The 20,146-nt window shown below is 74.5% G+C and overlaps 4 protein-coding genes across 9 annotated transcripts; 3 read left to right on the forward strand and 1 right to left on the reverse strand.

Annotated features, from left to right (window-relative positions):
- The first annotated feature begins 1,101 nt into the window (after positions 1-1,101).
- On the forward strand, positions 1,102-2,732 carry LOC135325469 (collagen alpha-1(I) chain-like). Of its 2 annotated transcripts, XM_064503571.1 has the most exons (3): positions 1,102-1,883; positions 2,181-2,233; positions 2,383-2,732. In XM_064503571.1, exons 1-3 carry the CDS (start codon positions 1,294-1,296, stop codon positions 2,625-2,627), a joined length of 888 nt encoding a protein of 295 aa, XP_064359641.1. In that variant the 5' UTR covers positions 1,102-1,293; the 3' UTR covers positions 2,628-2,732. The 2 variants fall into 2 exon arrangements, with proteins under 2 accessions (XP_064359641.1, XP_064359640.1); XM_064503570.1 differs by having other exon boundaries at positions 2,181-2,732.
- A 903-nt stretch (positions 2,733-3,635) lies between these two features.
- Positions 3,636-9,026, reverse strand: LOC112980518 (carcinoembryonic antigen-related cell adhesion molecule 5-like). Of its 2 annotated transcripts, XM_064503568.1 has the most exons (10): positions 8,905-9,026; positions 7,852-7,978; positions 7,418-7,783; positions 6,133-6,408; positions 5,805-6,062; positions 5,435-5,710; positions 4,841-5,104; positions 4,317-4,493; positions 4,178-4,209; positions 3,636-3,903 (listed from the first exon to the last, which is right to left on the reverse strand). In XM_064503568.1, exons 2-10 carry the CDS (start codon positions 7,904-7,906, stop codon positions 3,787-3,789), a joined length of 1,821 nt encoding a protein of 606 aa, XP_064359638.1. In that variant the 5' UTR covers positions 7,907-7,978; positions 8,905-9,026; the 3' UTR covers positions 3,636-3,786. The 2 variants fall into 2 exon arrangements, with proteins under 2 accessions (XP_064359638.1, XP_064359637.1); XM_064503567.1 differs by lacking the exon at positions 8,905-9,026 and having other exon boundaries at positions 7,852-8,894.
- LOC135325450 (basic proline-rich protein-like) lies at positions 8,016-11,136 on the forward strand. The gene is made up of 3 exons (XM_064503533.1): positions 8,016-8,210; positions 8,880-9,710; positions 9,788-11,136. The coding sequence occupies exons 1-3, from the start codon at positions 8,016-8,018 to the stop codon at positions 10,088-10,090; spliced, it is 1,329 nt and encodes a 442-aa protein (XP_064359603.1). The 3' UTR covers positions 10,091-11,136.
- A 204-nt stretch (positions 11,137-11,340) lies between these two features.
- Positions 11,341-19,773, forward strand: LIPE (lipase E, hormone sensitive type). Of its 4 annotated transcripts, none has more exons than XM_064503563.1 (10): positions 11,341-11,400; positions 12,469-12,987; positions 13,734-13,824; positions 13,899-14,044; positions 14,113-14,298; positions 15,250-15,532; positions 16,254-16,481; positions 17,234-17,392; positions 17,864-18,204; positions 18,517-19,773. In XM_064503563.1, the coding sequence occupies exons 2-10, from the start codon at positions 12,475-12,477 to the stop codon at positions 19,702-19,704; spliced, it is 3,135 nt and encodes a 1,044-aa protein (XP_064359633.1). In that variant the 5' UTR covers positions 11,341-11,400; positions 12,469-12,474; the 3' UTR covers positions 19,705-19,773. The 4 variants fall into 4 exon arrangements, with proteins under 4 accessions (XP_064359633.1, XP_064359635.1, XP_064359634.1 ...); XM_064503564.1 differs by having other exon boundaries at positions 11,358-11,414; XM_064503565.1 differs by lacking the exon at positions 17,234-17,392.
- The last annotated feature ends 373 nt before the right edge of the window (positions 19,774-20,146 follow it).

The following is a 20,146-nucleotide window of genomic DNA, read 5'->3' on the forward strand; positions in this document are numbered from 1 at the left end:
GACGCCGCAGCCGCCGCGCATCCGGCAGCCGCCGCCGGACGGCTGGGGCCCCGCGGAGGCCGGGGCCGGGGCCGGGGCCGGGGCCGGAGCCGGAGCCGGAGCGGCGCTCGGAGGAAGCGGCCGGGACTTCCCCGGCCGCCGGCGAGGGACTTTCGGGGCCGCCTCCCGCGGGGGGGCCCCGGGGCCGCCCCCGCCCCGCCCGCGGGGGGGAGGGGGGGTTCCCCGCCGGCCCCGCCCCGGGGAGGGGACGAGGCGTCCGGGCCCCCCCGCGGCTCACCTGCGCCGCGCCCCGTCGCCGGGGAGGGAGGGCCCAGGCGTCCCGGAGCCCCCCCCGCCCCGGGAGAACCTAGCTGTCCCAGACGCACCTCCCGTAAGGGCCCAGGGGTGCCGCAGCCCCCCCAAATCCTGAAGCGGGATGCAGGTGTCCTGCCCCCCCCCCAGGAGGGCCCAGGCATCCTGGAGCCCCCCCAAGCCCCCAAAGGGGGCTCAGGCATCCTGGATCCCCGCCTCGGGGAGACCCCAGGTGTCCCGGCACCCCCGGGAGGGCCCAGGCGTCTGGGGAGGGGGCATTGGGAAGGTCCCTGGCACAGGGCCACCGCGACCTTCGCCCTCCGCCCCGGGGCGAGGGGGATTTCCAGGGTGGATAAATCATTAACGGCCCCCGGGCCCGGCCTGACCCAGGCCGCACACGCGTGTGCACACGTGTGCATGCGTGCGAGGCCACGGCGCGTCCGGGGCCTCGTGCAGCAGCTGGTGCACGCGGGCACCCAGCGCCGGGCCTCGCACACGCGCGTGCAAAGCTGGGCGCCTGCACTGCCGCCTGGGCACGCGTGCACCTGGGCACGCGTGCAGGAGTGCATGTGCGCTCGCAGGGCCGGGGCACCGCGGCCCCCCCCCCCCCGGCTCCTCCCCGCCGCCGGGCCCCGACTTACCAGAAACGACGCCTGGAAAGTCCCCGCGGCGTCGCACGCCCGGGGGGGCCGGGCCGGCGCCCTCCCCGTGCCCCTCGCATGCCCGCGAGCGCGCCTCGTGCCACGTTTGCAAGCACACACGCGCATGCACATGTGTGTGCACCGGCCGCACGCCGCACGCCTTGCACGTGCACATGCGTGTTCATGGCGGCGCCGCCACCCGCACACGCATGCATGCGCACGCACGTCCCGCAGCCTGGCCCGCAGAGCTGCACACGCATGTGCAGGTACAAGTGCGTGCACGCGCACGCGCCCGCTTCATGCCACCGCTCGCGCTGAGCCGGGAAGGTGCACGGGGGCACGCGCACAGGTGTGCACGCGCATGCACACCTGCCCCATGGCCCCGAGTGCACGGGAGCCCCCAGACGCCTGGGTCCCCCTGGGGGGGGTGGGGGCACCCGGACTCCTGGGTCCCAGGGGGGCAGCGGGGTCCCTGGGGGGGGTCCCCGGACACCTGGGTCCTGGGGGGGGGGGCAGCGGCGGTCCCTGGGGGCACCTGGGTCCCCCGGGATCCCTGGGGGTCCCCGGACGCCTGGGCCCCTGCCGGCTCCGGCGGCGCCGTGACTCAGGGCCCGACGGGTTCAGCGGCTTTGGGGCGCGTCCCGCCGCCACCCCCGCAGGGCGGGGGACCCAGGCGTCCGGGCCGGGGAGCCAGGCATCCTCGCGCGGCGGCTCCACGACGCTCCCAGGCGCCCGGCCGGCCATGGGCTCCCTGGCGGCAGAGGGGCCGGAGCCCCCCGGCACGGCCCCCCCCAGCACCCCGGAGCCCACGGTGGCGCCGGAGCCCCGTGGCGCCCCCCCGTTCCTGGCCTGGCTGGTGGCCGGGGCCCTGGTCGGGGTCCTGCTCGCTGGGGCCCTCGGGGCCGCCCTGGTCCACCGGCACGTCCGGCCCCACCTGCGCCGCCGCCCGGGGTAAGGCTGCCCGGACGCTTGGCCCCCCCCTCCCCCCGCCTGGATGCCTGGGTGCCCCCCTCCCCACCCCCGGATGCCTGGGTCTCTCCCCCACCCCCGGGTGCCTGGGTGCCCCCCTCCCCACCCCCGGATGCCTGGGTCTCTCCCCCCTCCCCGTCCTGGACATCTGGGTCCCTCTGGGTTCCCCCCTGCCCATCCTGCCCTCCCCCCGGACTCCTGGACCCCCCCGCCCCTCCCGCCTTGCCCCGGACGCCTGGGTCCCATCAGCCCCCCCAGGCTCCCCCTGACTCGTTGCAGGGAATCGGGGACTCGGGAGCCGAGAGCGAAGAAACTGGCGTCTTCCCGCGAGGGTGAGTGCTGGCCCTGGACACCGGGGTCCTCGGGACGGGCCCGGATGCCGGGGTCCCCCCGGACGCCGGGGTCCCTGGGACTCGAGACAGCCCCGGACGCTGGGGTCCCCCCGGACGCCCACGTCCAGCCATCTCCGTCCCCCCCGCAGACGACGAGGAGCCGATCTACGAGGTGGCCGAGTCGCCCCTGGAGTCGCCGCTGACCCCGGCGCCCCTAATCCTGCACCCTGTGACCTCCGACCCTGCACCCCGACCCCGGCACCTCCTGACCCTGCACGCCGTGACCCCTGACCCTTCACCCCAACCCCGGCACCCCCTGACCCCGAACCCTTCACCCCGACCCCCCCCAGCCCTGCACCCCCTGACCCCTGACCCTTCGCCCCGGCCCCCCTGACCCTTCGCCCCAGCCCCCCCGACCCCAGCCCTGTCGGAGGAGGCTTTCGGGGTGCCCATGACCTCTGGCCCTGGGGGACCCCGACATTAAACCACTTCCTCCGCCGCCCCTCGCCTTCCTTCGCCCAGACGCCCGGGTCCCTTGGGTGCGAGGCGGGCCCGTGGGCACACGTGTGCGTGCACGATGTGGGGCGTGGGCTGGTGTGCACACGCGTGTGCGCGCACAATGCACGGGTTGGGCCCGTGGGCACACGTGTGCGTGCACGATGCAGGGCGTGGGCTGGTGTGCACACGCGTGTGCATGCACAACGCACGAGTTGGGCCCGTGGGCACATGCATGTGCATGCACACACAGGGCGTGCGCACGCTCTGGTGTGCAAAGCTCACGCGCACACGCGTGCACCTGGATGCGTGCAGCGTGGCCGTCATGCACACGTGTGTGCGCGGCGTTCCCGTGGCCAGCATGCCCGTGCCCTGGCCGGTGGCCCTGGTGTCCAGGAGGGACCCCGGCATCCAGGGTGGGGGCGTGTCTGAGCGGCTCTTCCAGACCCAACGGGCGATCCTCCCCCTTCCCCCGCCCGGACGCCTGGGCTCCCTGCGCGCTGGGGGAAGGGCAGCTGCGACCCACTTCCCCCGCAGACCGCAGGGATCCCTGGAGCTCCGGGGACGCGCCCGGCGCAGCGGGGCCCAGACATCCGGGCTTGTCCCTTCAAGCCAGACCTGTGAAGGGGGCGCATGTGCCACACCAGCGTGTGCGAGGGGCTGCGAACACGTGTCACGAGCTGCATGTCACGAGCGTGTGCAAGGGCCCTCGTACACACCTCTCAAGCGTGTGCCTCGAGTCCGTGTGGCACCAGCACGTGCAAGGGTCCACGAACAGGTCACAAGCACGTGCATCACGAGCGTGAGCAAGAGCCCCCGAGTGTGTCATGAGCGTGTCATGAGCGTGTAAGGGGCTGTGAGCACGTGTGTCACGAGCGCGTGCGTCACGAGCGCGTGCGAGGGCCGGTTCTCCTCCGGGAGCTGCTTTATTACAGCGGCCGGCCCAGGGCGCCGCGGCCCCAGGTGGGCGCCGGGCCCTGGCAGCAGCCGGGGGGAGCTGGGCGCCCCGCGCCCGCCGGGGGACCCAGGCGTCCGGTCCGAGGGGCGCCGGGCCCCCCTCATGTCTGCTTCACCTCGGAGTAGATGGTGCTGCTGTCGCAGGGGGGGCCGGGGGCTGTGTCCCTCGGGGCGGCCCCGTCCCTGAACGCCAATGTCGAGTACTTGATGTCCTCCTCCTGCGGGCAGCGGCCGGCTGGGCAGCGGGGCCCAGGCGTCCGGGCACCGGCACCCCGGTGTCCAGGCTCCCAGCCCCATGGGGATGGGTGTGGGGGGCCCAGGCGCCCGGGGATCCATCCGGATGGGGATGGGGGACCCAGGCGTCCAGGCCGGGGGGGCCCAAGGGTTCAGGCTCCCCCCGCCCAGGACTGGGGAGGGGACCCAGGCGTCCGGGCTGCCTCCCGCCCTCCCCAGGCCAGGGGGACCCAGGCGTCCGGGCACGGTGCCCCTTACCGTGCCGGGGGAACCGTTGGCGCTTGGGAGCTCTGCGGGAGGGAGATGGGGGGGTCAGGGGGGTCCCCGGGACCCACAGGGGGGTTGGGGGCACCCCGGGACCATCTGCCCCGGGCGTGTGGAGGAGGCAGTCACTCACCGTGGGGGGGATGGGCAGCGGCGGGCGGGGGGTGTGGGGCAGCCGCCCCCGGGCCCCCCCCGCCGCGCTGGGGGCTGCCCCTCTTCCGGCGCCACAGCAGGTACCCGGCGGCCCCCAGCAGCACCAGCCCCAGCAGTGTCCCCACGACGATGCCGGCCACGGCCCCGGCGCTCAGACCTGTGCACAGCGGGGGGGCGTCGTCAGTGGGGGCCGCCAGGACCCCCCCGCAGCGGGAGACCCCCGCAGCCAGGCCCTGGCGCCAGGCGGGAGACCCTGACACAAGGGGACACCCCACGGCCGCACCAGGGACGCCCCAGGGCCGGGCGCCAGGACCAGGGACATCCCACGGCCGGATCCTGTCCCCGAGCACCAGGGACGTCCCGCGCCCGGACCCCAACGATGAGGGACGTGCTGCAGCCGGTCCCCATCCTGGAGAGAGCGGGGACGCGCTGGGGCAGACCTCGTCCCGCGGGAGCGGTGGCATGCCGCCGGTCCCCGTCCCCACGTGCCGGTCCCCGACTCACCGGGCTGCGGCGTCTGCAGGAGGAGGGCGGCGGCAGCGGCGCGGCCGAGCGCGGGGTTGGTGGCCACGCAGCGGTACTCGCCGGCCTGCGTCGCGTTCCTGAAGACGAAGACCAGGAGGCTCTCGCGGCCCAGGGTGGTGTTCCCGAAGGTCCAGGCATAGCGCGGCGACGGGACGGCGTCGGCCACGCAGGCCAGCTCCACGCGGGAGCCCAGCGGCACCCGCACGGGGCTTGGCGGGGAGATGGCGGCGGCGTCGGGCCCGTCTGCGGGCGCAGGGGTGAGCGGCCTGGGGACGGGCACGGGGACGCGGCGCGGGGACGCGGCAGGGGGACGTGGCGCAGGGACGCGGCAGGGGGACATGGCGCAGGGACGCGGCAGGGGGACGCGGCGCAGGGATGAGGCAGGGGGACGTGGTGCAGGGATACAGTGTGGGGATGCGGCAGGGGGATGCGGCACAGGGATGCGCTGGGGGACATGACGGAGGGATGTTGCACAGGGATGCAGCACGAGGATGCAACGCAGGGACAGGGCAGGGACGCGGCGGGAGCACGTGGCACGGGAGCGCAGTGGAGGGACGGGGCGCGGGGACTCACAGGCGACGGTGACGTTGGTGGCCTCGCTGCGGTTGCTGCTCACGGGGTTGCGGGCCTCGCAGACGTAGGCACCGGCGTCGGTGCGGGCGGCCGGTGTCACCGTCAGCGTGCGGTTGTCGTCGGAGAGCGCCAGGCGCCCGCCGGCCGCCAGCAGCACCCCGTCCCGCAGCCACAGCAGGGTCTCGGTGCTGGCGGGGGGGTCGCAGGTGAGGCTGAAGGTGCCGTTCTCCGTCACCGTCACATTTTGGGGCATCACCGAGGGCTGCAACAGCAGTTCTGCAAGACAAGGGGGAAGGACGGCGTCAGCGGCAGCCCCGGTGGCGCGGCGGCTGACGGACGGACGGACGGACAGCGGCGCCTGGCTACTCACCCCAGACCCGCAGCTCCAGGACGGAGCTGTTTAGGCTCTGCCCGCTGTAGGGGTTTTGGGCCTGGCAGACGTAGGTGCCCTGCTGTGCCGGGCTGAGGCTCTCCCAGGCCCACGTCGCCCCGGTGTGGGTGGCGTTGCCAGAAAACCAGGTGTAAAGCGGGTCTGGGACAGCGTCGGCGAGGCACCGCAGCGCCAGCGCGGAGCCCGCGGGCCACTCGAGGGGCCCCGGGGGCTCGATGGTGACGGCGTCAGGCCCGTCTGCGGGGACAGCGGGTGAGCGGCGCGGGGGCGCGGGGACGGGGCGCGGGGACGGGGTGCAGGGACTCACAGGCGACGGTGACGTTGGCGGCCTCACTGCGGTTGCTGCTCACGGGGTTGCGGGCCTCGCAGACGTAGGCGCCGGCGTCGGTGCGGGCGGCCGGCGTCACCGTCAGCGTGCGGTTGTCGTCGGAGAGCGCCAGGCGCCCGCCGGCCGCCAGCAGCACCCCGTCCCGCAGCCACAGCAGGGTCTCGGTGCTGGCGGGGGGGTCGCAGGTGAGGCTGAAGGTGCCGTTCTCCGTCACCGTCACGTTTTGGGGTGTCACCGAGGGCTGCGGCAGCGGGGCTGCGGCGGTGGCAGGGGGAGGTCACCAGCCGCCGTGGGGCCGGGGAGGCGCGGGGGCCGCCGGGGCCGGGACGTCCGGCGTTTCCGACCGGTGGGAAGGGGAGGGAGCGGGGCTGGGAAATGCCGCAGGGCAGCCGAAGGGCCGGAGCATCCCCGCGCGCCCGGCTGGGGCCAACGCTGCCTCTCCCGCCCTCCGTGGCCGGAGTGCAGATCTGCCTGGCTGCCGGCGCGCAGCCCGGGAAGCCTGGCCGCATGCGGAAGGGCTCCTTGAGCGGGTGCCGGCGGCGGCGGGGCGAGACGAGCGGGTCCGGAGCGGCGGCGCGAGCCCCATGTGAGCTCCCCGGGGAGCACGGGGGGAAAACGGCGCCGTGGGAACGCTGTGCAAGCAGGAAGTGCAGCCAAGCGGCCCGGGCGCCCCGGGGACGTGGTTAATGATTCACCTGCTGCATTTATAAACCGTTTCCAAGGCCCGGCTCGCGCCGGGAATCCCGGGCGGCTTCCCAGGAGCAAACGCGCCGTAAATGACGCACAGCGCTGGGCCGGGCGCGGGACGGGTCCGGCGCAGGGACACGGGATGCGGACGGGGATGGGCGCCCGTCCCCATGTGCCCTTTGCTCCGGGCAGGGCCCCGGCGGCGTCCTGGCGTCCTGCCAAGAGGAGCCGCCCCGGCTCCGGGCCCCGCGACGCCCGAAAGGCGCCCGGGGGGCAGCGAGGAGGAAGGAGGCGGCGGCGGCAGCAGGACGCGGCTGTTGAGCCGTTGTCACCGTGCCCCGCGCGCTTCCGACCGCCGCGTTTGGGGAAGTCTCTCCAGGGTGGCCAGAGGCGGACGGGTGGCCCGGCCCGGCCTGGGGCGAGCCGATCCGCCGCAGGCAGCGCCGGGACGCGGCAGCCGGAGGTCGGGACGCGGCAGAGCCGGCACCATGCGGCCCCCAGCTGGGCGTCGGGGACGGTTTTGGGGCGCCGGGGACGGTTTTGGGGGGTCAGGGCTGTTTCGGAGCCGGACACTCACCGTACACGGTCAGGTTCGTGCTGGCGGTAGCGCTGCCAGGGTTCCAGATCTGCACGGTGTAAACGCTGGTGTCGTTCATCCACAAGTCACGGATGTGCATGGAGCAGCCCGGCCCGCCCGTCTCTCGCCCTGTGAACGCGGTCCCGTTGCTCTGAGGTGGGTTGTAGGACGGGACGTAGCTGAGAATCTCGCTGCTGTGGACGGTGTCTGACGCCCGGTACCACACACACATCACAACGTTGCTCGGCGTCGGCTGCAGGGTGAAGGTGACGTTGCCGCCGACGGTGGCGGGGTCGGGGTCGCGCAGGATGGCGAAGGCGGTGGCCTGGCCCAGCACGGGCTGCAGGCAGGAGCCCAGGACGGCGGCTGCGGGCGGCAGAGCGAGCGTCAGCCCGGCACGGGCGCGGGCGCGGGGACGACGCGGCGGCCCTCACCTGCCAGCAGCACGGCGCTCCGCGGGGGCCCGGGGCTGGGCGCGCGGCGGCCCATGGCCCGGCGGGGGCAGCCGCCCGGACACCTGGGTCCCGCTTCCTCTGCCGCGGTGCCGAGGGACGGACGGCGCTGGAGGGAGGCAGGCGGGGAGGGAGGGGACGGCCCCATGCTCCCTCCCCACCCCGAGGGCTGGGCTTCCGCGGCCGGCGCAGCCCGGCGCTGCCGGGGTCCCCGCTGCCTCCGCTGCCCTGGGGACCTGCCGCGACCCCCTCGGGGACCGTCCCCTCCTCCCCGCCCGGACACCTGGGTCCTGGCCCCCACCGCGGGGGCGGCGGCGTGCGGGGCGGGCGCCGGTTTCGGGGTAAAGAGCACAGGCAGCAGTCAAAGAACGACACGCCGGTTGCTTTGCCGGTGCTGCCCCGGCTGGGTGGCTCCCGGGGGGGGGGGACCCAGCGCCACCTCTGGGGTCCCCCCCCGGGGTCCCTGTCGCCTCGGCAGCTCCTCACAGACGTCCCTGAGGTGCCGGGGGAGCCGGGTCCGGGCTGGGCCCCGGCAGGACTCGCCAGCAGCGGGGCTGGGGCTGGTTTTGGGGGGCGGGGCTGGTTTAGGGGCTCAGGGCTGGTTTGGGGGTCAGAGCCAGTTTTGGGGGTCAGGGCTGCTTTGGGGGGCTCAGGGCTGTTTTGGGGGTTGGGGCACGTTTAGGGATCAGCGCCAGTTTTAGGGGTCAGGACTGGTTTTCGGGGGGGTCAGGGCTGGTTTTGGGGGGTTGGGGTTGTTCTGGGGTTCGGGGCTGCTTTTGGGGGCTCAGGGCTGGTTTGGGGGGGTCAGGGCTGGTTCTTGGGGAGTCAAGGCTGGTTCTTGAGCATCAAGGCTGTTTTGGGGGCTCAGGGTTGTTTTGGGGGTTGGGGCTGGTTTTGGGGGGGGCTCAGGGCTGGTTTTGGGCTCAGGGCTGCATTGGGGGGCTCAGGGCTGGTTTTGGGGGGTCAGGGCTGGTTTTGGGGGCTCAGGGCTGGTTTGGGGGGGGGCTCAGGGCTGTTTTGGGGACAGGCACTCACCGCACCGTCAGGTTCACGCTGCTGGTAACGCTGCGGCGGTTCTGCTCTTGCGCGGTGCCAAGGCCGGAGCTGCTGGTCGGCACGGAGCAGCCCGGCCCGCTCGGCCCTCGCCCCGTGCACATGGCTCCGTCCAGCCGAGCGGCCTCGCGAGGTGGGAAATAAGTGAAAATCTCACTGTTTTGGGGGGCGTCCGGCGCGCGGTGCCCTGCGCGCGGCCTGAACCCGCCCGGCGGCGGCCCCACGGCATCGCTCCATCCCCCATCACCCCACGGGACGCGCCACGGCCCCGTGTAGTTGCCCCACGGCTCATTGCCCCGCTGGCCCCGCTCTCCCTGGCACTGAGGGCAGGTGGTGCTGCGGGTCACCCCCCCCAAAAGGCAGGGGGTACACGCACGCCTGCCGGGCGGCCCCGAACTGCCCGTGCCCCACGGCGGGGGGGCCCCGGCGCGCGAGGAAGGCATGCGGAGCCGGCCGCAGCCTCCGGGAAGCCGCCCAAAACGCCTCAGGTCTCGCTCACCTTTCCCGTAACTCCGCCGCCGCCCCGGGGGGGCCGCCGGGGTATAAAGCGGCAGTGCGGGGGCCGCCGGGCTCCGGTCCCGCCATGTGCCGCCTGCCCGCCCTGGCTGCGCCGCCGCTGCTGCTGCTGCTGCTGCTGCTGCTGCTGCTGCCGCCGCCGGGGACCCCGGGGCCCCCCCGGGCTGCGCCGGCCCCCCCCGGCGTCGCCGGTGTCCGGCCCGTGGCCGTCGCCAGGAGCCGCCAGCCGCCGTGCGCCTGCGGGAGAGACGCCGCGGCGCCGCGCGGGGAGGGTGAGGCAGCGCCGGGGGGCCGGGAGGGGCCGGGGGGGCTGGCGACCCCCTGACCCCCCCTCTGTGCCCCCCCCCAGGGCTCCCCCCTGCCGGCGGCCGGGGCCGGTGCCCGCCGTCCGCCCCCCGGCGCTGCCGCCCCCGCACCCCCACGAGGGGGCTCTCGCTGCCCCTCTAGGTGCCACACACGGACCGGCCCCCCCGGGGCCCCCCCGGGGCACCAGGACCCCCCAGAGACGCCTGTGGAGCCCCGCGACGACGCCGACCCCCATGGACTGCTACGGATCCCCCTGCGACCCCCCCGTGGCCCCCCGGACCCTGTGACACCCCCGACCCCTACGGATCCCCCTGCGACCCCCTCCGTGACCCCCCTGACCCTGTGAACCCCCCGACCCCTACGGATCCCCCTGCGACCCCCTCTGTGACCCCCGGACCCTGCGACCCCCCCCAGACCCCTACGGATCCCCCTGCGACCCCCCCTGCTACCCCCTGGACCCTGTGACCCCCCCCCGACCCCTATGGATCCCCCTGCGACCTCCCCTGCAACCCCCTGGACCCTGGAGCCCCCCCTCCGGACCCCTACGGATCCCCCTGCGACCCCCCCTGCAACTCCCCGGACCCTGTGAGCCCCCCCCCCAGATCCCTACGGATCCCCCTGCAACCCCACCCAGTGACCCCCTGGACCCTGTCACCCCCCCCCCAGACCCCTATGGATCCCCCTGCGACCTCCCCCGTGACCCCCCAGACCCTGTGACCTCCCCCAGACCCCTATGGATCCCCCTGCGACCCCCCATGACCCCCCGGCCCCTGTGACCTCCCCCAGACCCCTATGGATCCCCCTGCGACCCCTTGGCCCCTGCGACCCCCCTGTAGACCCCTATGGATCCTCCTGTGACCCCCCCCAGCCCCTGTAAACCCCCACGGACCCCCCCAAACGCCCCCGATGAACCCCCTGGCCCCCCAAACCCTCTTGGTCCCCACCTGGTCCCTGTAGATTCCCTGTGACCCCCCAGACTCCCTTTTGGACCCTCCTGTGACCCCCCCAGACCACCTTTGCTCTCTCCAGGCCCCTATAGATCCCCCGTGGCCTCCCGGACTGAATCCTTTGGAGGCCCCAGACCCCCCCCGCCCCCCCCGACCCCTATGACCTCCATGGACCCCCCCGGACCCTCTTAGGCCCCCTCCCAGGCCCCTACGAGCCCCCTGTGCCCCCCCCAGACCCTCTCGGACCCCCGACCCCGCACCCCCACAGCGACGAGGGGCCGGGGGGGGTCAAAGGTCCCGGGAGGGGCCACGGGGGGGTCTCAGGGGCCCGCTGGGGTCACGGCGGGGCGACGGGGCCGGGGTGAGGGGTCAGAGGCCGCGGGGATCACCGGGGTCAGAGGTCAGGGGTCACCGGGGCGCCGCGTCCTCCCAATAAAGCCATCAGCAACGCCGCGCCGGGTCAGAGGTCGCGACCCCGCTCGCCGCGCGCCGGGGGTCGTCGCCCGGGAGACGGCGGCCCGCCGGGGTCAGGGGTCACCGCGCGTCCTCCCTCCCCTGCCCGCGGCGGGGGGCGGTTGCCCGGGCGACGAGCGGGGCGCCGGCGCCGATTGGCCGCGAGGCCGTCACGCGGCCAGGCAGCGGCGGAAGCGGCCCGGCGAGGGGGCGGGGCCAGACGGGGCGCGCGGGGGGGGCCGGGACGGAGCCGCAGGTGGGAGCGCGCGGGTGAGACCACCGGGGGGGGCGCGGGGGGGGACCGGGACGGACCACGCGCGCGCCGGGGGGGGCCGAGCGGGGGTGGGAGCGTCCCCGCCCCCAAAGGGGGGGGTCAAAGGGGGGAAACGCCCCCAAAATGGGGGGGGTCGGGGGGAACCACCCCCCCCAAATGGGGGGCGGTCAAAGGGGAAAACGCCCCCAAAGTGGGGGGGAGTTGGGGGGAACCGTGTCCAAAATGGAGGGGTCAGTGGGGTGAACCACCCCCAAAATGGGGGGAGTCACTGGGTCAAACCACCCTGAAAATGGGGGGGACCCAGTGGGGCGAAACACCCCGAACTGGGGATCACTGGGCTGAACCACCCCCAAAACGGGGGGGGGGGGGCGCCGAGCCTGGACATGGCTCCGTGGCTGCCCCACAGCTGGGGACATGTGGGGACATGGCTGCCCCACGGCTGCCCCATGGCTGGGGTTGCATAGGGACACAGCTGCCCCATGGCCACCCCACAGCCTCTCTGATCCGGGGACATGTGGGGACATGGCTGTCCCTGCCCCACAGCTGCCCCACACGTGGGGACATGTGGGGACACAGCCACCCCAGCCCCACAGCTGCCCCCCCCCCCAGCCAGAGTATGCAGGACACAGCTGCCCCATGGCCACCCCACATCCACTTCAAGGACCTGCAGGGACACAGCTGCCCTGGCCCCACAGCTGCCCCCCAGCGCCCCATGGCTGAGGACATGCGGGGACATGGCTGCCCCCCAGCTGCCCCTCCCCCCCCCCAGCGCCCCACGGCCGGGATGTGCAGGGACACGGCCGCCCCCTCTCCCGGCTGCCCCTGGCCGGGTCCAGCTGCCGGCCGCCCCCTGTCCCCGTCCCCCCTGCCCCAGTGTCCCCGCCACCGCCGCCGCCTTGCGCAAGCCCCGTCCCCTGCCCCAGAGCCGGGCGGCCCCGGGGGGGGGGGGGCACGTGGGGGCCCCGGCGTCCAGGAGGGGACGGGGGGGCGGAGCCGGGCGGCCCGTTAAAGCGGCGTCCGCCGCCCCCCGCCCCGGTGTCGGCTCCGCAGGCCGCCATGGAGGCCCGGCCGCTGTTCCAGGCGCTGCACGCGCTGGCCGAGGACAACGCCGCCTTCTTCGGGCGCAGCGGCACCGAGGCGGGCCGGCGCTTCGTGGCCGCCTTCGGCGCCATCCGCGAGCACGCCCGCCGCCTGGAGCCGGCCCTGGGCCACTTCGCCCGCCTCTACCACCGCTTCGACCTGGACGAGGCCACGCCGGGCAACGGCTACCGCAGCCTGGTGCACACGGCCTGCTGCTGCCTGGCGCATGTGGTGCACAAGAGCCGCTACGTGGCCGCCCACCGCCGCAGCGTCTTCTTCCGCAGCGGCCACAACGCCGCCGAGCTGGAGGCCTACGGGGCCGCCCTGGCCCAGCTCCGCGCCCTGCTCTACCTGGCGCAGCGGCTGCTGGCCCACAACCGCCCCGGCTGCCTCTTCCCCCAGGAGGAGGGCGGCCTCTCCGAGCTGGTGCTGCGCGAGTACAGCACCATGCACAACGGCTGCTTCTACGGGCGCTGCCTCGGCTTCCAGGTGCGCGGCGACGGGCGGGCGACCCGCTGTGGGGACATGGGGACGGGCGGGCGACCCGCTGTGGGGATGTGGGGACGGGCGGGCGACCCGCTGCGGGGATGTGGGGGCGGGCAGGCGACCTGCGGCGGGGACATGGGGACGGGCGGGCGACCTGCCGCGGGGACGTGGGGACGGGCGGGCGACCCGCCGCGGGGATGTGGGGGTGGGCAGGCGACCTGCGGCGGGGACGTGGGGGCGGGCGACCTGCGGCGGGGACATGGGGACGGGCGGGCGACCTGCCGCGGGGACGTGGGGACGGGCGGGCGACCCGCCGCGGGGATGTGGGGGCGGGCAGGCGACCTGCGGCGGGGACGTGGGGACGGGCGGGCGACCCGCCGCGGGGATGTGGGCGCAAGTTGCTGCAGGGACACGGGGCTGGGCTTGACCCCGCCGTGGGTCCCTGGTGCACAGGGACGTGGGGCTGGCTCTAACGTGGGGTGACAGGGACGCAGTGCCACGGGTTCTGGGAGCGAGGGGACATGAGGGGACGCAGCAGGGGACACGGGGTTGCGCTCGCACGGCGCCTCGGGTTACAGGCGTGCCTGGACACAGGGACCGGGAGTTGCATTTGCCCGGTGCCAGGGATTGCAGGCGTGCCAGGACACGAGGACAGGGGTCACAGGGACACGGGTGGCACCTGCACGGGGCTGGGGCTGAGGCCACGCCGGTGCTGCCGCTCACGCCGCCGCTCTGCCCGCCCGCCGCAGTTCGCCCCCTCCATCCGGCCGTTCCTGCAGACCATCGCCATCGGGCTGGTGTCCTTCGGCGAGAACTACAAGCGGGACGACATGGGGCTGGGTGAGCGCGGCGGCGGGGGGGCGGGCGGCGGGGGGCAGCCCCACGGCGCCGCTGACCGCGTCCCCGCGGCGCAGGCGTGGCGGCCGGGTCGCTCTTCACCAGCGGCAAGTTCGCCATGGACCCGGAGCTGCGGGGCGCCGAGTTCGAGCGGCTGACGCAGAACCTGGACGTCCACTTCTGGAAGAGCTTCTGGAACCTGACGGAGATGCAGCTGCTGGCGGTGAGCGGGGCGGCGGCGGGGCGGGGGGGCGCGGGGCCGCCGCCGCGCTGACGCCGCGTCCCCCGCAGTCGGTGGCCAGCCTGGCGGCCGCGCCGGTGCGGCTGTGCTGGGCGCTGACGGTGCCGCCGGAGCCGCTGGAGCTGCCGCTGGCCGCCGACCCGGCGCTGACCGTCACCATCCCGCCGCCCGTGGCCCACACCGGGCCCGGCCCCATCCACATGCGCCTCCTCTCCTACGAGCTGCGCGAGGGACAGGTCGGCGGGGGCTGCCCCACGGCCCGCTGGCGCCGGGGGGGCTGCTATGGGGGGGGGTGCATGGGGGGACCTGCTATGGGGGGGTGCATGGGGGGACCTGCTATGGGGGGGAACTGCTATGGGGGGACCTGCTATGGGGTGGAGCATGGGGGGGGGACCGCTATGGGCCAGTGCATGGGGGGAATCGCTATGGGGGGGCACACTGGAGGGGGTGCATGGGGGAACCTGCTATGGGGTGGAGCATGGGAGGAACTGCTATGGGGCAGTGCATGGGGGGGAACCTGCTATGGGGGTGAGCACTGGGGGGGGGGCCACTATGGGGCAGTGCATGGCGGGGGGGGACTTGCTGGCAGTGCATGGGGAGAACTGCTATGGGGGGAGCGCTGGCAGGAACTGCTATGGGGCAGTGCACGGAGGTGACGTCTATAGGGCAATGCATGGGGATCCCCGCTATGGGGGGCAGCGCTATGGGGCAGCCCCTGACCCCTGCACACCCCCCAGGGCTGAGCGCCCCGGCAGGGACGGAGGCACCCCTGTGCTGGGGATCCCCGCTATGGGGCGAGTGCTGTGGGGCAGCCCCTGACCCCCCCCCACGCCCCCCCCAGGACAGCGCGGCGCTGAGCGCCCTGGCGGGGACGGAGGCACCCCTGTGCTGGGGATCCCCGCTATGGGGCGAGTGCTGTGGGGCAGCCCCTGACCCCCCCCCACGCCCCCCCCCAGGACAGCGCGGCGCTGAGCGCCCTGGCAGGGACGGAGGCACCCCTGTGCTGGGGATCCCCGCTATGGGGCGAGTGCTGTGGGGCAGCCCCTGACCCCCCCCCACGCCCCCCCCAGGACAGCGCGGCGCTGAGCGCCCTGGCGGGGACGGAGGCACCCCTGTGCTGGGGATCCCCGCTATGGGGCGAGTGCTGTGGGGCAGCCCCTGACCCCCCCCCCCACGCCCCCCCCCAGGACAGCGCGGCGCTGAGCGCCCTGGCGGGGACGGAGGCACCGCGGTGGCGCCGGGGCCGCCCCGGGCCACCCTCGCCGGCGCTGCTGGTGCACTTCCACGGCGGCGGCTTCGTGGCGCAGACGTCGCGCTCGCACGAGCCCTACCTGCGCGCCTGGGCCCGCGAGCTGGGCGCCCCGGTGCTCTCCGTCGACTACGCCCTGGCCCCCGAGGCGCCCTTCCCGCGCGCCCTCGAGGAGTGCTTCTACGCCTACTGCTGGGCCCTGCGCCACTGCCGCCTGCTCGGTGAGGGGCGCGGGGACGCGGGGGGACACGGGGGGACGCGGGGGACAGGATGGGGAGAGGAGGGGGTCAGGGACCGGGGTGAGATGGGATGGGATGGAGACAGGACGGAGACCAGGGCAGGACAGGGATGGGCGACAGGACAAGACGAGGACGGGATGGGGACAGAGACAGGGAGGAGGAGAGGACCAGGACAGGGACAGGGAGCAGGATGGGATGGAGACAGGACGGAGACCAGGACAGGACGGGGACAGGGAGCAGGATGGGATGGGATGGAGACAGGACGGAGACCAGGACAGGACAGGGATGGGGACAGGGACAGAGACAGGGAGGAGGAGAGGACCAGGACAGGGACAGGGAGCAGGATGGGATGGAGACAGGACGGAGACCAGGACAGGACGGGGATGGGGAAGGGCACCAGGACAAGACGGGGATGAGGAAGGGCCAGGACAGGGACAAGGAGCAGGACCACGCAGGGAGCAGAATGGGACAGGACAGGGACGGCTTAGGGACCGGGATGGGATGGAGGCGGGGATGGCACAGAGATGGGGACCGGGACAGGGATGGGGACCGGGACGAGGCCAGGGATGGGACAGGACGGGGATGGGGACCGGGACCGAGCGAGCCACCAGCACGGAGCCACCGACGACCGGCTACGGGGGGCGGTTCGGGGCCCCCCGCGCGGGGCAGCCCCGCGGCCGCCCCCAGTGACACAGCGCGGCAGGGTCGACGGCGCAGCGCGTGTGCCTGGCCGGGGACAGTGCCGGCGGCAACCTGTGCCTGACGGTGTCGATGCGGGCGGCCGCCTTCGGGGTGCAGCGCCCCGACGGCATCATGGTGGCCTACCCGGTGACCATGGTGCAGGCGGCCGTGTCGCCCTCCCGCCTGCTCACCCTGCTCGACCCGCTGCTGCCCCTCAGCGTCCTCTGCAAGTGCCTCAGTGCCTACGCAGGTGCGGGGACGCGGGGGGGACGAGGGGACATGGGGGGGACGTGGGGGGCTCGGGCTGCAACCTCAGCGCCTACGCAGGTGCGGGGACGCGGGGGGACGTGGGGGGGACGTGGGGGGCTCGGGCTGCAACCTCAGCGCCTACGCAGGTGCGGGGACGCGGGGGGGACGAGGGGACGTGGGGGGGACGTGGGGGGCTCGGGCTGCAACCTCAGCGCCTACGCAGGTGCGGGGACGCGGGGGGGACGAGGGGACGTGGGGGGGACGTGGGGGGCTCGGGCTGCAACCTCAGCGCCTACGCAGGTGCGGGGACGCAGGGGGACGTGGGAGGACGTGGGGGGCTCGGGCTGCAACCTCAGCGCCTACGCAGGTGCGGGGACGTGGGGACATGGGGGGGACGAGGGGACGTGGGGGGCTCAGGCTGCAACCTCAGCGCCTACACACATGCGGGGACGCGGGGGGACGTGGGGGGGACGAGGGGACATGGGGGGGACGTGGGGGCTCGGGCTGCAAGCGCCTCAGCGCCTACACACATGCGGGGATGCCGAGGGGACGCTGGGGCCATTTCGGGGGCATTTGGGGGGCGGATTGGGCTGTTTTGGGACGCCCTGGCACGCTGGCAGGGACGGAGGAGGAGGCGGGTCCGTTTTGGGGTGGATTGGGCTGTTTTGGGATGCCCTGGCACGCTGGCAGGGGGAGGCGGGTCTGTTTTTGGGGCGGATTTGGCCGTTTTGGGACGCCCTGGCACGCCGGCAGGGACGGAGGGGGAGGCGGGCGAGGCGCCGGCCCTGGAGAAGCTCAGCCCGGGGCGACTGCTGCGCCGCGACACTGCCCTGCTGCTGCGCGACCTGCGCCGGGGGGCCGCGGCCTGGCTGGGGGCCCTGCGCCCACCCCCCCGGCCCCACAGCCCCCCCGGTAGCACCCGGCACCGCAGGGGGACACGGGGGGTTGGGGACACGGTGTCGGGGCTTTGGGGACAAGTTGAGGGTGAGGGGGGCTTTGGGGACGTGTCATGGGGTTTGGGGGCACGTTGGGGTCACGGGGTTTGGGGCCATGTTGGGGGGTTTGGGGACACTGGGGGTTTGGGGACATGCCGGGGGGTTTCATGGCTACCTCAGGAGTTCAGGGACACCTCGGGGGGGGGGTTGTTGACACCTGGGGGGATTTGGGGACATCTTGGGGGGTTCGATAACATCTTGGGGGGTTCAGGGACACCTCAGAGGTTCGGGGACCCCTTGGGGGGTTTTGGGGACACCTCGGGGGCTTGGGGACATCTCGGGGGGGTTCATGGACCCTTCGGGGGTTTGGGGACATCTTGGGGGGGGGTCGGGGACGCCCTGGGGCCCGCACTGTCCCCATGTCCGCGCCCACGCGTCCCCGCTGCAGAGCCGATGCGGAAAAGCATCTCGGAGGCAGTGCTGGCGGAGGAGCCCCCCCCTGCGCCCCGGCCCCCCCGCAGGAGCCGGACCTGGCAGGAGGCGCTGTGGGGGCGCCGGGACGGGGACGGCGCCGAGGACGGGGACAGCAGCAGGGACGGGGACAAGGACGGCGGCGGGGACAAGGACGGCGGCGGCCTCGACTACCCCGACGACTTCCAGCCGCTGCGCTCCGACCGGCCCCCGGCCAACTTCTCTGTGGCCAGCGCCCCCGTGGCCAGGAACCCCTACATGAGCCCGCTGCTGGCCCCCGACACCATGCTGCAGGGGCTGCCCCCCGTCCACATCGTGGTGAGCCCCATAGCTGCCCCATGGCTGCCCCACATCATGGCACCTGGGATGGGGGAGGTCGGGTGGGGTGTTGGCCTGGGTCCGGCCAGGGGAGCCCAGTGTCCCCCCGACACCGCATGTCCCCACTGACACCCCATGTCCCTGTGCCCCCCCACCCCTGCTGGTGCCCCACGTCCCCGTGATGCCCCACGTCCCCCTGTACCCCCGGGTCCCCGTGGTGCCCCACGTCCCTGCGCACCCCCCTGCCCCCGTGATGCCCCACATCCTCCTGCGCCCCCGGGGGTCCCGCTGACGGCCGTGCCCTGGGCGCAGGCCTGCGCGCTGGACCCGATGCTGGACGACTCGGTGATGTTCGCGCGGCGGCTGCGGGAGCTGGGGCGCCCGGTGACACTGCACGTGGTGCCGGACCTGCCCCACGGCTTCCTCAGCCTGGCGCAGCTCTGCCCCGAGACGCGGCAGGCGGCCGCGCTCTGCACCCGCCTCATCCGCGACGTGCTGCGCCCCCCGGCCCCCCGCCGCCCCTCGCTGCTGCCCGGCCCCCGCCGCCCCTCGCTGCTCCTCGCCCCCCGCCGCCCCAGCTCCGGCCCCGACGGCCCCCCGCCCCGACGGGGGTCGCTGCTCCCGGCCCCACGGCGCCACAGCCTCGCCCCCTCGCCCCACGGCGCCTCGCGACGGGGGTCGCTGCAGCCGGGCGAGCGCCGCGAGGGCTCGGCGACCCACGGCGCCAGCGGAGCAGCGACCCACGGCGCCAGCCATGCAGAGACCCACGGCGGCGGGGCTGCGGAGACCCACGGCGCCAGCCATGCAGAGACCCACGGCGGCGGGGCTGCGGAGACCCACGGCGCCAGCCATGCAGAGACCCACGGCAGCGGGGCTCCAGCGACCCACAGCACCAGCAATGCAGTGACCCACAGCAGCGGGGTTCCAGTGACCCACAGCACCAGCAACGCAGCGACCCACGACACCAGCAACGCAGCGACCCACGGCAGTGGGGCCGCGGAGACCCATGGCACCAGCAGTGCAGTGATGCACGGTGGTGGGGCCACGGAAACCCATGGCTCCAGAGATGCACCAACGCACAGCTCCAGCAATGCACTGACCCACAGCAGTGGGGCTGCAGCGACCCACGGCAGTGGGGCTGCAGGAGCCCACGGCCCCAGCGATGCACTGACCCACGGCGCGAGGGCCGCATCGACCCACAGAGCCGGCACTGCCCTGACCCATGGCTCCAGCGCTGCCGAGACCCATGGCGCTGGGACCCCATTGTCCCACGGCTCCAGTGACGCACTGACCCACGGTGCTGGGACCACATCGACCCCGGGCTCCAGCGCTGCCCCGGCACCCCACGGTGGTGCTGCGGGCCGGGGGTCTGGGGCGCAGGCCCCCCCGTGCTGCGGGGGCCCCCCGAGTCCCCCGGAGCCTCCCCTGGGCCAGGGGCAGAGCCGGGGGGGCAGTGCCCGGCGCCCCAGCGGCCCCGCGGGACGCGAGGTGGGGTCCTGAGCCCCAGCCTGCCGTGGGGCCGCCATGGGGCTCGGCCCCATGGGGGGAATAAAGCCCCTTTGAAACCTACCTGCTGCCTGCGTGATGGGAGGGCCTGGACCCACGGCTGTGGGGCAAGAGACACTTCCCAGGGGATCCCTGTGCCCCATAGGGAAACATGACGGGGGGGCTGAGCCCTATAGGGAGACCTGGGGGGACCTCTGTGCCCCATAGGGAGATGTGGGGGAGGCTGAGCCCCATAGGGAGACTAGGAGGGGGGGAGGCCTCTACCCATGGGGGCCACTGTGCCCCACAGGGACATGTGTGTATGTGGGGCTGAGCCCCATAGGTGTGGAGTGGGGGCTGCTTCCCTATGGGGGCCTGGCCCCATGCGTATCGCTGTGCCCCACAGCGAGCCAAGGAGGAGCATTGCGGGTCTCCTGTGCCCCATAGGGAGATGTGG

The sequence above is a fragment of the Dromaius novaehollandiae genome, chromosome 38 (genome assembly GCF_036370855.1).
Source record: "Dromaius novaehollandiae isolate bDroNov1 chromosome 38, bDroNov1.hap1, whole genome shotgun sequence".
Lineage (NCBI taxonomy): Eukaryota > Metazoa > Chordata > Aves > Casuariiformes > Dromaiidae > Dromaius > Dromaius novaehollandiae.

What these genes read in the sequence shown, in the direction of transcription:
- LOC135325469 (XM_064503570.1), top strand. Translation starts at nt 1,106, where the DNA reads ATGCGTGTTCATGGCGGCGCCGCCACCCGCACACGCATGCATGCGCAC. An exon ending in CACCTGCGCCGCCGCCCGGG is followed by an intron (nt 1,884 to 2,180) that starts GTAAGGCTGCCC and finishes GACTCGTTGCAG; the next exon opens with GGAATCGGGGACTCGGGAGC.
- LOC135325450 (XM_064503533.1), top strand. Translation starts at nt 8,016, where the DNA reads ATGCTCCCTCCCCACCCCGAGGGCTGGGCTTCCGCGGCCGGCGCAGCC. An exon ending in GGGCGGGCGCCGGTTTCGGG is followed by an intron (nt 8,211 to 8,879) that starts GTAAAGAGCACA and finishes GGGGGGGCTCAG; the next exon opens with GGCTGTTTTGGGGACAGGCA. An exon ending in CGCGGCGCCGCGCGGGGAGG is followed by an intron (nt 9,711 to 9,787) that starts GTGAGGCAGCGC and finishes GCCCCCCCCCAG; the next exon opens with GGCTCCCCCCTGCCGGCGGC.
- LOC112980518 (XM_064503567.1), bottom strand. Translation starts at nt 8,017, where the DNA reads ATGGGGCCGTCCCCTCCCTCCCCGCCTGCCTCCCTCCAGCGCCGTCCG. An exon ending in CCTGGAGCTGCGGGTCTGGG is followed by an intron (nt 5,711 to 5,804) that starts GTGAGTAGCCAG and finishes CTTGTCTTGCAG; the next exon opens with AACTGCTGTTGCAGCCCTCG. An exon ending in CCTGCAGACGCCGCAGCCCG is followed by an intron (nt 4,494 to 4,840) that starts GTGAGTCGGGGA and finishes CGCTGTGCACAG; the next exon opens with GTCTGAGCGCCGGGGCCGTG.
- LIPE (XM_064503563.1), top strand. Translation starts at nt 12,475, where the DNA reads ATGGAGGCCCGGCCGCTGTTCCAGGCGCTGCACGCGCTGGCCGAGGAC. An exon ending in GCGGGACGACATGGGGCTGG is followed by an intron (nt 13,825 to 13,898) that starts GTGAGCGCGGCG and finishes CCCGCGGCGCAG; the next exon opens with GCGTGGCGGCCGGGTCGCTC. An exon ending in GTGCCTCAGTGCCTACGCAG is followed by an intron (nt 16,482 to 17,233) that starts GTGCGGGGACGC and finishes GCACGCCGGCAG; the next exon opens with GGACGGAGGGGGAGGCGGGC.